This window comes from Xenopus tropicalis, chromosome 3 (genome assembly GCF_000004195.4).
Source record: "Xenopus tropicalis strain Nigerian chromosome 3, UCB_Xtro_10.0, whole genome shotgun sequence".
Taxonomy (NCBI): domain Eukaryota; kingdom Metazoa; phylum Chordata; class Amphibia; order Anura; family Pipidae; genus Xenopus; species Xenopus tropicalis.
The window spans coordinates 103,685,280-103,698,021 of record NC_030679.2 but is presented as its reverse complement, the minus strand read 5'-3'; the positions used below and the strand labels follow the sequence as shown (position 1 = coordinate 103,698,021).

The 12,742-nt window shown below is 36.5% G+C and overlaps 1 protein-coding gene across 3 annotated transcripts in view; it reads right to left on the bottom strand.

Moving 5' to 3' along the window:
• The window catches only part of slc12a1 (solute carrier family 12 member 1), a 72,682-nt gene extending 59,940 nt beyond the window's left edge, over nt 1-12,742 (bottom strand). For all 3 annotated transcript variants that reach the window (XM_012959480.3, XM_012959479.3, XM_002936567.5), the window contains exons 1-2: nt 12,656-12,742; nt 10,246-10,799 (exon numbers count right to left, since the gene is read on the bottom strand). In XM_012959480.3, coding sequence (XP_012814934.1) covers nt 10,246-10,641 — 396 coding nt within the window. In that variant the 5' untranslated portion in view covers nt 10,642-10,799; nt 12,656-12,742. The remainder of the gene's footprint in view (nt 1-10,245; nt 10,800-12,655) is intronic.

Below are 12,742 nucleotides of genomic sequence, written 5' to 3'. Positions count from 1 at the left end.
TATTTGTATTTATTATTGTAATTACTGTACATCACTGTGTACATAAGTAGAGCTATATATAAACAAAAAAATACATACATTCATACAAAAGAAGCTGGGCACTTGTACCTGGCAGAGGTTGCTGTAGCTCTGTGCGATTTAGTTTTCTGCTAGAGAGTGGTCCAATGTGGGTTGGAATTTCATGTTTGGAACTCTGCCTTCATCATCACCCCCTTACGTAGAGAAATGTCTCACTGGCATTGGCTACTAATAGCCCCCTATTCTTTAACAGCTACTGGTGATTAGTAGCACACCTTGAGACACTTTGGAATCATTTATATCTGCAGAATTTGGACCAGCTGTAGCACTGTTGCTGCCTTCATATTCCAGACTGTGCTATGTATGTAGTGTAGCAGAGAGTACAGGGAATACAATTTACAAACACTTGATGTAAATATACCGCAGTGAAAATACTGATATTATATTGATAATAAGGTCATTGGTCACTATTTGGTCTATGATGTCTTATCAGAGTTCATGAACCTTGCCTTTTCCAGACCCAAGGAAATTGATTGCCCTTGCTTGCCCTAGAGGGACTAATAACACATTGCTGTTCAATGATCTGGGAGAAGCTGGAAAGCTGCTAATATTTTAAATGCACTAAATTCACTATAACAAATGAATATTCATTAACTCCCTTCCCTGCTCACAAACAAGGCCAGATTATAACTGAAAGGTGATGACACAATGAAGCTGTAATAATTGCCACCTAGAACTAGATGTTTCCAGTATGCTCGGAATTAATGTGCACATTCACACACTATTACAATAAGTAATGGTTCTTAATGTTCTATTAATGCACTAGGAATTCCTCTCTTCGAAGGAGCGATTACTCATTCACCAGAAGCTTGCCTGAAAGCAACTTGGAGTTATGCAGTGCATGCAGGGTTGGACTGGAGGGTGCAGGGCCCCTGCAGGTGCCCCAGCCAGCTGTGTCCCCTACCCCCCCAGGAGCCCCCCTAACCCCCCCCGCAGGGCCCCCACCTGACGTCCTCCCCAAGCGCATATAAATTGAATGCATCAGGGGAGGAACAGTCAGAAGGGGGAGCAAAGGTCGGACTGGGCCGCCGGGGCCCACTAAGGCCGGGGCCCACCGGTATTTTTCCCGGTGTCCCGGCGGCCCAGTCCGACCCTGAGTGCATTCTTCTACACCAATGCTACCAGATCACTGTTATAAGTCAAAATCATGCTAACTCTAATGCTGGGTTCAGGCTAATTTTAAATAGAATGAGGTTTTGCACACAAAAAGTAATACAGGCACAGTGGTAGTATTAAAAAAAATATAGTCTTTTATATAGTATACAGATGGTTTAACAGCAGCCAATTTTAATTACAAAATTACAAGCAATACATTAATAATACATACCACAAAATGTGCATAAGCAAAAGAGGTCACACAGGTTAGCGGATACACTTGCCAAAGGATGCGAATTCAGGCTGGGTTCAGGCTAAGCCTGGCTTTATGGGAGTCTATAAAAAAACATTGCATCTCCTATCTTCAAAAATGTATCATATTTATCAATTTTCAAGTTTGTAAATGTTAGAGTTTCTTCTACTTAGAATGAACCCACATTTTAAAAAAAACTTGAATGTTTGCTTTTTTATTAAAAAATCCAAATATGGAGAACTTGCTTGAATAAAAACTTGAATACCTTGAATTTGTAAGTTTACAAATCACAAATTGAAAAAAATGGCTTGTTTTTGCCTAGGACAGCTACCAATGACTTCTACATTAACTTGCAAGCTTTTTTTTTTTTGCACTTTATAATTATGAAGCGTTTCAGTTTTTAAACCATAATTCGAATACTGGAAGTTTTAGTTAAAAAAATTTGAATTGTGGAAAAAATTCAAATTTGAACATTGATATATCACCCTCTAGCCCAGCTTTTCACACATTCACGCTTTTCTGCCATTTCACCAATTTTCCTTTGCTCTCTTTTAAGCTGTACATCTTAAAGGAGAAGGAAAGGCTAAGTCACTTGGGGGTGCTAAAATGTTAGGCACCCCCAAGTGACTTTAATCGCTTACCTTGTACCCCAGGCTGGTGCCCCTGTTAGGAGAAAACAGCACCAGCCCGGGGTACCTGGAGCGAGCGCTTCCTCCTTCTGGCTTCGTTTCGCTGCGACTAACACAATAGGCGCATGCGCAGTAGAGTGAAAACCCGACTTCTCTGTTAAAGTTCGGCTTAATATATACTCCTTATATCATTTTAGAAACCTTAATATTTGTATGTTGTATGTACACAAGTCTTACAAGTGACAGATAGGTGTTATTTATCAAAATGCATATTTATGTAATTTGCATATTTTTTGCATGTTTTTTTTAAAATAGCAAATGGTACCTTACTTATTAAAATAAATTGAATAGAAAAAAATCACAATCAAATAAAACTGTAAAAAAAAGTGAATATCTTGAATTTGTAATTTACTTACAATTTTGAATGGGTCGACAAGCTAAAAAACTAATTAGAAAAATTCAAATTGACTAAATAGTTTAAATTTTGCTTAGGATGGCTCCCACTCATTTCTACATGACCTTGGAAACTTTTAGATGCAGAAATTTTTTATTTTTTGTGTTTTTTCCCTTAATAAATTTGAGTTTTTCAAACCATAATTCAAGTTTATAATTTTTACTAAGTTGATAAACAACCCCCATAAAATACCAATTTAATGTCTCTTTTCTAGTGTCCTCCTACATGAAAAGCATGGATGATTTGGGTCAATGCCATGCTTCCTAGATTCTAGGTCGGTCAGCAACCTAAAGCAAGGGCCCTAACTGAAGTTACACATTACATACAGTAAATATTTAAACTTTATAAATCACAATTTGTACAGTGGCCAATTCTTAGTCAAGTGGCCAGACTACCACAGGGTTCCAAGGCAAATATGCTGCATGGTGTGATTTAAACCAGTGCTGACATGTCGACTTAATCATTATTAATCATTTGGAACAAAATCATCCACCCAATATAAATAGTATAAATACATCACATCCAAAATGTTTATTTTGGAAATTTGTCTATACATTGGATAAGAAAAATATCTGAAAGAATAAGTGAAAACACTCCTGTCGCTGTATCTAATGCTCTTTTGTAAAATGCCGAATCCTCGCTGTGGTAAATCGGTTGAAAGCCTGCCTGGAAGCCCTGCATACCATTGTCTAGCTGCTGTATGCATGGATGATTTCTGTAAACCATAATGAGGTTTTGGTATCAACGAGGCAAACCTTATCCAACATACAATTTCCACTTTGTCAAAAAATTAAATCCTATTACGCCATCTCAAACCCTGCTATGAATCTGGAACATTTTCACTGACATGTAATTCCAATGCAGAGCCAATTTTTATTGATTCTTCATTCCACAATTTCTAGAAAAAATGAATCAATTTAGTATTTTTGAAAGCGAAGCTTACTGTTATCTTGTATTTCATGTTGCAGTGAGAACAGTTTTGTGTAGTAAATGTTCCATCATTATTTCAAGTGAACAGAGGTCACATTGATGGAGCCTTTTGGCACAGTTAACATGTTATTTGCTTAGATGTTTATAGTCCTGTATAACTATAACTACAGGTCCAGTCAAAAATGTACTCTAGGTGCTGGTTTAGACTTTACTATTAACCCAGCTTATAAAATCTTCAGTGTTCTATAAACTTTTGTTTTTCCCACTTTCCAAAAATGTACAGGCTGATTAATTGACTACTGCTAAATATGACCACAGTGTGCGGCTGTAATATCTGCTGGAGCAGAGACTGATTTGAATTATGTATAATCTCTATAAACCATGGAATGTATTGGTGCTATATCTATAAAGGATAATAATAATAAACTAAAAGGCCAGTTACATTGTATTTAGAATGCAGATGATACCACTGAAATGTACTAACGTTATGCATTGAAGTTGTTTAATGGCATTTGTAGCTGTACTTTCTGCATGCTGTGAATTCATTTTGCATGGATGAGAGACTCATTCCACAAAGCTGTGGTCTTTACCATTCATTCTGTTCTTTGCTCAGTTCAATTAATTATAGCTTATAGTGTACTTCAAGCTAATTTAAGGGTAAGGTGGCTGCTCAATTTAGGAGAAAACTACATTAGAGGTGCACTTTGCATCTGGGAGAGGGCAGGGAGGTTAGCCCCCTCAGCATCACTGCTGTTGCTTGGCTAAGCTCAGATATATTGGTTGTCCTGCCAAGTATAGCAGTGCATCCATTGCTGGTGGCAAGATGTCCAACACTATTTATAGGCCACCACTGGACACCAGGACTCCATGCTCCCAGCAAGAAACTAGCAATGTTCCCCCATGAATGCCTTAGCTAATATTCACCTACATGGCTGTAATTTAATTTACAAGGGCACTTTACACTTTAAGGGAGTTTAGAATATTTCCAATGTTCTCAGCCTCCTTGTAAAGTCTTCCGTCTAGCCCAACCTAACAGCGACAAATAGAACACTGAGTCCTGCTATTTATAGACTGCCACTTGTTTTCAATGCAGGTGTTTATGGCACACCAAGGCACGGTTGGCCTGAGCCGACCAAGGACTGCTGCCTGCCCAGGATCTGCAGGCCCCACAATCTGGAGCACCCACAATATGGCTGAAGAGGGGAAGTACGTAAGGGGTGGGATGGTGTGGGGGGGTTGTCCAGTTGTTCGTTGGGATGGGCCCTTGAGATGTTGCCAGCCAAATTCAATTTGCAGGGTCTGCTACAGTCTAAAGCAGACCGAGTGATTCAATTAAAGTCTGTGATGACAGAATTGATAAGCAATAGGCTGGTTCAGATATTTTAATAACACTGGTCATTAAAAAAAATTCTGATGACCTGGTGATAAATCCTTGTTGGCACATTTCCATTGATCAGATACACCTCAATGTATTCAACAGTATAATCAACATTTTGGTGGTGTCAATCTAAATTGATCAGAATATGTCATCTCAGTGAATAAAGATAGACAGACCAATTCATTTACAGCAGCATGCGTGATTATACAGATTAAACTGTTTTATATTTACAGGTACTGCAAAGCTGATTTTATTTATGGAAATCCATCTAGCACCGGGCTCCTCACAGGATAATATTTGCCCTAGCGTATGTCGAGAAAAATGTTTAAAATATGTTTCTTCTGTTTTGCATTGATTCAATTATTTTTTTTTCTCTATAGCAGTAGCTAACATTAGGTTTTCAGATCTGCAGCCTGAATGTCAGCATTCATTTGTCAGTGTACAAACAGAACAATGGCCATGGAATAGATTGTCTCTTTGGCCTAATAGGGTGATTTTAAATGTGGGCTGTTATTCAACAGGTGAAGAACTGCAGGCTGGGAATATAAAGGGCTTCTGTTGCCATCTTGCCCTACTGTAACTGATATCCTACAGACAGATCTACCTGCTACAGGTGCTGCTGTGCCACCTGCAATAGCCAAAAGCTGAAAAAAAGATTATGTTATTGACCTTTCTGCATTTCTTCTAGCCAAAATCTGCTGCTCTACATGGCCATACAATATGAGGGGCCATCACCCCTATTTGAATTCACCTAAAGGCAATTTAGTTGAAAGTATATCTTTTAACTGAGATGCAAGAGTTATTTGGATGTTACGGTAGCTTACATAATACACCTGTGTTGGAACATTTAAGTCCTGTCCACATTAGATACTGTGGTGTGACTATTTAAAGAAGAATTTCAAGTTTGTACCTTGCCTCCAATTGTCTAAATGACATACTATAAATGTTTAGTGGACTGAATCTGCCTACTGCTGTTATTGAAAAGATGTTCTGAAAAAGCAATCAACAAGGAAAGTGCACCAGCATTTTAGTACTTTATATTTTTATAAAGTAGGGATAATGCCCTTGAATAAAAACTTTTTTCTGCCCTGGGGTGACCTGATTAGATTGCATTGCCGGATAGCTATCACTTCTGAGTAAGAAAGCAGAACACTGTGTGTGTGTGTGTGTGTGTTGCTCACGTCATGTTGACTGTTTACTAGTTAGAAGACATATTGTGTTCAATCATTTGAATCCATTCCCAGAAAAAAATGTAGTCAGTAGTTACATTTTTCCTTCCTATGCCAGAAATCGAATGCAAAAAGCTATGAAAAGAACATTGGACTTACAAATGTTTTTTTTTTTTTCAATTGAACTGCAGCCTAGATTGGAATGGCTTTCCTACAAAATGGTTCATGTTTTTATAACAATATAAAAAGAAAAACAAAATATGTTCTAAAACCAATAAACAAAAGTAAATTGGATTGTTAAATGGTAAAGGTCACAGTGTCAACTTATTTACACTTCTGTTCAAGCTGAGGTTCTGGTGATATAATAAAATAAATGCATTTACTCCTAACTATGTATTCAAATTATGCCTATTCACAGCTGTATGTTTATGGTGGGGTGGTGGTGGTGGTCAGTTGAACTAATTAATCCAGGACAGACAAATTCTCGGTGACATTTCTGTAATGGGGACGATATCAGCAGCTCAATCTGCCACTAGTAGACTTTTAGAAAAGCATTTGAGCTCATTTACAATGCATGGGTGCTTTTCACAAAGGTAGTTTGTTCCCAAATACAATACTTACAATGTGCACATTGCACGATTCAGCCTGCTCCAATGAATGGATTACTAATGAAAATCACAGGGAACCCTTTAATTAACATCCTTACCATCTTTATAACCTTTACCTAGTGATAATTCCAGGGTTCTCTTAGTTTGCTGCACCAACACATGCAACTGACTTGTGTCTAATGGACAGTGCTAATGTTGCTATTGATGCCAAAATGAAGCCATTTTGATTTGTCAGTGTTTATGAGAAGCAACATTTGTTCATGTTAAGTACCAAAATCCATGTATTTGTTTCCAATAACTTACCATTATAGTAATCTGAAGCAATGCAAATACAGAACACTTGCAGAGCTGAAAATGTAGCCATCTGTATTTCAGTCAGCAATTGTTAAGGTGTGCAAATGATATTTAGAGGTAGGAAAATCCCTTAGCCAGGCTAGTGATGGTAAGCAGGAATTTATTGTCAGATTTCTATAATTAAATTCTACTTATCCTCACTGGCCTAGTTGTGGAGTTTTCTATAATTTGCTACCCATGAATATGTGGTGAGTGAGACTGCTGGTAGTTAGAAACAATTTCATTGTAGCTACTAAACTCTTTGTCTGATATAGGCCTAAGAAGTCATCAGTGACTTGCGAGAAAATTGCTATGACCCACCTAGTATATGACCCCACTGTATAATTTTTAATCTCAGTTGTCTGTTCCTGTACCCTGTCCCAGGCACCCAATGCAGTAAATAAGTAGAACATGTATGGAAACAGACCAGGAACCACTGTGCTATGCTGCAATTTATCCTTTTATTAGACACTAGACTGTGTTTCCATACATTTTTTGATGTATTTCCAGAAAATTGTGTGCCACCCCACCCTTACAGAGATGTTTTTTTTTTTAGTTCCTAAAACCTTGTATTTTACCTTTTTCAAAGTATTTGGCAGTAGGAACTGCAAATAACTCAAACCAGATTTAAATTGTTTATATCTGGAAGTGAAACATACAGAAAAGGGATCTGTCGTGGCCAGAACCCAGGGGTGCCTCAGCATATCACTACATTGGTATCCTATTTAATCTGAGGTCACAGAGTACCTAGCTAACTTCTAAATATACTGTAGAATTGTTTGTTTTTCATGATGTACACATATTTAAGCCTCTGATCCCAGTCCTTTAGAACAATATAGCAGCTTATATGCCTGTGTACGGGGACCCCCTGACAGCCCTATCAACCTGATATCTGGCTGAATGTGTCAATAGGGCAGGTTCATTTATGTGGTCCTCGCTCCAACCACTCCTATCTCTGCCATTGCAATTCCATATTTGGCCTTAGGGCCAAACGATTGAATTAGAACGATATCGCCCACCTTAGTATGGGCAACCTATCTCCCTGAAATGCCTTTCCTCCAGGAAGTGAATCGCTGGTGGGAAGGCATATGTGGCACTTTGTTTTCCGAAGCCACCCGAGTTTTCCTGCACAGAAAAACAGGGAAAATCTGCTCATTTGGTGATCTGGCAAATGAGCCATACTTATAATAAGCTTATAATTTATGGCCACCTTTAATATATCAATCGATTAAAAGGAAATTTGGTAAATTGTATTTTATCTGAAGTGTTTTTAAGTAATCAATGAGGTGGTTAAATAATCATGAGATAAACACATTTCTAAAATAAAATAATAAACCCAGACTGATAAACCAAAACTTAAAAACAAATGTTTACTGTAGAGCTAGCATTTTCTGATTTAATGGAACACAGGACATTCTTTGGGACATTGTATACTGCTTTCATAAGAATATTCTTACTAAAAGCCATCGTTACAACGTATTTATTGTAACACTGGCAAAGTGATGGGACATTTTCACCTCTTGCATTTTTGCAAATGATATAGAGACATGAATTGATCGATAGATATATAAATGATATTTTGATGATATTATGATGGAATCTTTAGCAAAATAAATGCTTTTTTATTACAGAAGGTAATCACTAATATTTTAGTGGTTTACTAAGACAAAGACTAAAGCCCAGGCAATGTGAGTGTTCTTGGCACTGTAAGAGTGTTTTATCTGCTACTAATTAACTGAAACAGAGGCATTATTATAGAGAAAGCAGACCCAGTGGCTGCTGAGTGAGTTTAGAAGGTCTCAGTAGGGGCCATGACTACTATACACTTTTAATAAATCTATTTGAAACAGATTCCCTAGTGGTAATACCCAAGGTGATTTTGCTGTGGTGCCCAGTAATTTCTTGCTGCTAATGTTCTTACTAAAAGACAGAAAGATGTTTCAGTCTTTTAGTGAGAATATTAGCAGCCCCATATCTGCTATGCTATGATAAAGTACCTCTCTTTAATAATGCTCCCTTTGTGCACCCTAATTTTCAGTAGATGCCATAAATCAAATAGGGTGGCATGAGATTTACTAATAATCTCTTAAAATAGCATAAAGTACCTTCATTGAAGTAGACATAAAATTTATTTCAACAGAGTCAATCTTTGCAAAACCTATTGTTGCCAATGAATTTTCTACTGAATGTGATACTAAACGTGAACCACAAAACAACACAGATTAGCTTTGGTATGCAGGTGGGTTTTTATTTTGGAAGCCTTCATTGAATATATTTGAATTTTTTTGATTTTGTGTATTTTTTTGTTAAACTTACATCATAGGGTCGATTCAATAAAGTGTGTTAAAACGTGCGCTATTTATAGCATGCGTTAAAAATTTTATTGCGTCTAATTTTTCGCATCTTAACGCACGATTCACTAAAAGGATACTTGCATTAATTTAGACGCGATGCTGCTTGCGTTAAGTCACGAAGACTATTTTGTGCGGTATTTGACGGAACGCGCGCTAATGAACGCACCGCGCACAAATAGACGCCGCGTGCAAAAAAACGCACGCCATATTAGCCATACACACCATTACTTTCGTAAAACTACTTTTAAGAAAATGACCATTTCCCTGCAAACTGGAGGCTACATCACTCTAGGGCCAACACGTACTTGAATAAATCACACTGCAAAGTCCATATTTTATTGCCAAAAGCTCATTAACTGTACTTTTCTATAATTACCAACTGCCTCAAGTAGGTGTTATTTTTCGCACAGACAAATTAGATATTTAGCATGTCTAAGTGTTTGTGAATCATGCGTTAGTGTTATTTCTGCGTGCAAATTAATGCATGTGGTAGCGCGAAATTTAACGCACGCGATATGTGACTTAATGGACGCTATAATACTTTAGCGAATCGCATGTTTTTTTTCGCGTCGATTTTAGCGCAAAAAAAGCATGCAATATGCGTTATTGCACTTTAGTGAATCAACCCTCAGATGGCATGTTGACAGATTAGCTTTTTCTGGAGGCAACTTCTGGCCCCAAAGCTCCAGCAATTATGTACAATCATAGTTTATGAGTTTATGAACTTGCCAAATACAAACCACAAGCATACTTTGTTGGCCACTATCCATCCTAAACACTACTATTATAGGCTGTGCTTGGTATTTTGCCACAGCTATATGCTATAAGCCTTAGTGTTGGTGACCTTGGCTATATGTACAAAAACATATCTTTGATTTAAACTTTAGCACTAATTCTATAAATCTAAATGTTTGTACAGTTACCGGCTTCACAGATTCTACCATAGCAGAAAGAATTATCTTACCTTTGACAGCTGCTCATGGATATCTGCCAGACTTGGTCTGCATATCTTGACTCCTGAGATGCTTCCAGTGTTTCTGTAATAATCAATCTTTGGAACAGCATCCACTGTATTGTGTCCAAATGTTTTCATATAATAAGCATGACCATGGGTGTCATAAGGATGAAAACTTCCTTCTGTCTTTATCGTGTCTCCATTGTGTAGAACATTGTTAAATATTTCCCTATTACCTGGCCTGTAACTCATTCTATTGTCATCAGCAAAGGATGTTTCCTCATAATCTGGTGGGTCTTTGTCTTCGCAAGCAGGATTGTCATACCCTTCACCAACTACATTTACTTGGAAACGTGATGGGCTAATGGGAGCTGTATCGAGAAATGTGTTTGGAGAATTGTTCATCTTGGGTCTGTCTAGAGTATTACACTTATTAAATATGTGTAAGATAACAAGTGTATACCAACTTTACTGTGACTGTTAAAAGATCCTTACTGCCATAGCATTAACCTAAATAACCTGATGATTTTGCTTTGTGTCCCTGAATCCGTCCTGGGATTGCTCTAAAGGAAAAAAATATGTTTTAGTTAAAATGCATGTTTTTCTTGCCCTGTTGTAAAGAAAAGTCTCCAAAGGAGACATCAAAGTGTTTAACCTTTAAAAATTTCCAAACCATGTTCCAAAATCATTATTAATTGCATTCTTTTGGAGTAATTTTTATGGAGGTTCATCAAAACATCTTTTCCATTAAGATAATAGTGAATTTCATATACAAACTCATTGGTAGACATTGCTGGTGTTTTTTTTTTGTTTATTTTTTAAGAATGTTAAGGATCATTTTCACTTTCTCATTGTTTAACCCTGAGCCATTTATACTTTTTACCTATGTCTGACAAAAACATTGAAGAAAAATCACACAAGCCCAATACAATTTAACCTGATATCAAAGTCCCATACAGTTTTAAAGGAATAACAATATATCCATAAGTTATACTGCACCTAAGAAGCATAAACCATAATGAGGATATCAGAAGCTCTGAACTATAAATGTCAGTTTAAGAGCTAGACAAAATCACTGTAGTAATAATAATAAATGTTTTTTTTCTAAGGCTCTGGCCTCAATTAAGTAAAATCAGAAAATGTTCTTTGTGTCTTTACAGTTAAATCTCCCATACTTTAGGACACATTTTACATTTTCTCCTATAATATAGTCATGCATAACTGCCTTAATGTGTATCCTAAAAAAACAAGTAGTGCATTTTATCACACTAAAAATCATCCCTGTAGCTCAGACCACTGTAAAATATTAAGTGTAAACATTAAATTTGCCACAGATCACCAGAATGGATTGCCATACCTGTCTATTATTTATGAATATATATATATATTATAAATAATTATATGGTGGGGTGCACAGCCAAATTAAATGTATACCAAAATTATTTTACGACTGGCACACCCTATGTAAAAAATCACAACTTTATTGTGAACACCAACATTATAGTCCAATGTTTTAGTCCTCAACAGGACCTTTTTCATCCTTGAAATAATTTTGGTATACATTTAATTTGGCTGTGCACCCCGCCATATAATTATTTTTGGCATTAGAGTGCAGACACTCCAAGGACTGATATATATATTATATGTAGGAGTAACTTTATCAAAGGGTGAACTGTATTTTACCCTATAATAGAGCTCTAGAGTTTCCTGTTAGCAATCTGTGTTTGATAAATAAACTCCATCATGAGCAATCATTTTTATACCAGTCATAAAACTAGAAGCCCCACATAAGTGCATTGTTATACCATATGCTGTATAATTTAAAGGCTGAAAGAACACACAATATTAGACTCTAGAATTATTGTTTCCTTAGAACTGTAGTAACAAAAAAAGTCATATATTATAGTAGAAATGTTTTCTGAAAGTGGAGGTGACCTTATACTTTCCACAAAGTAAGAAAAAAATTGGCCTAGTAGCCTTTGTGTTAGGCAGGGTTGCCATCACCAACCAAAATATTAAATAGGAATCTGAACTGGGTGCAATATATCATAAAGACAAGCAATGTATATGTTTTTCTGCATACAGTCAGGTGATTGCCTTTATATTTTTACTTGTATTTAGGTTAGCTTCGCACCACTATTTTTTTAAGTGTTGATATTTATTTGCTTACTAATTTGCAGAAAAACTTGCGGTGATTTCTTGTCAGTGTATGTGTATCAGCCTTAACAGTTCATATTCAATTATCGTTTACATGGCAAAATAAATGCTTATTGAAACTGTAGCTCATATGATAAATTTAAACTGGCTTTCCATGTTTGACTTTTTTTTAAAAAAATTAAGTTTAGTAGACTAATTCCAGTTAAAATAAAATAGAAATATATTGCTAAAAGAATGTTGTTACAGATGTATTTTTACTAACCTTCAACCTCAATGCTAGAAGCCTCCTTGCAATCCAAATTATCTAAAAGAAGGAACCCTTTGCTTTATATACCATTGCTTCAATACT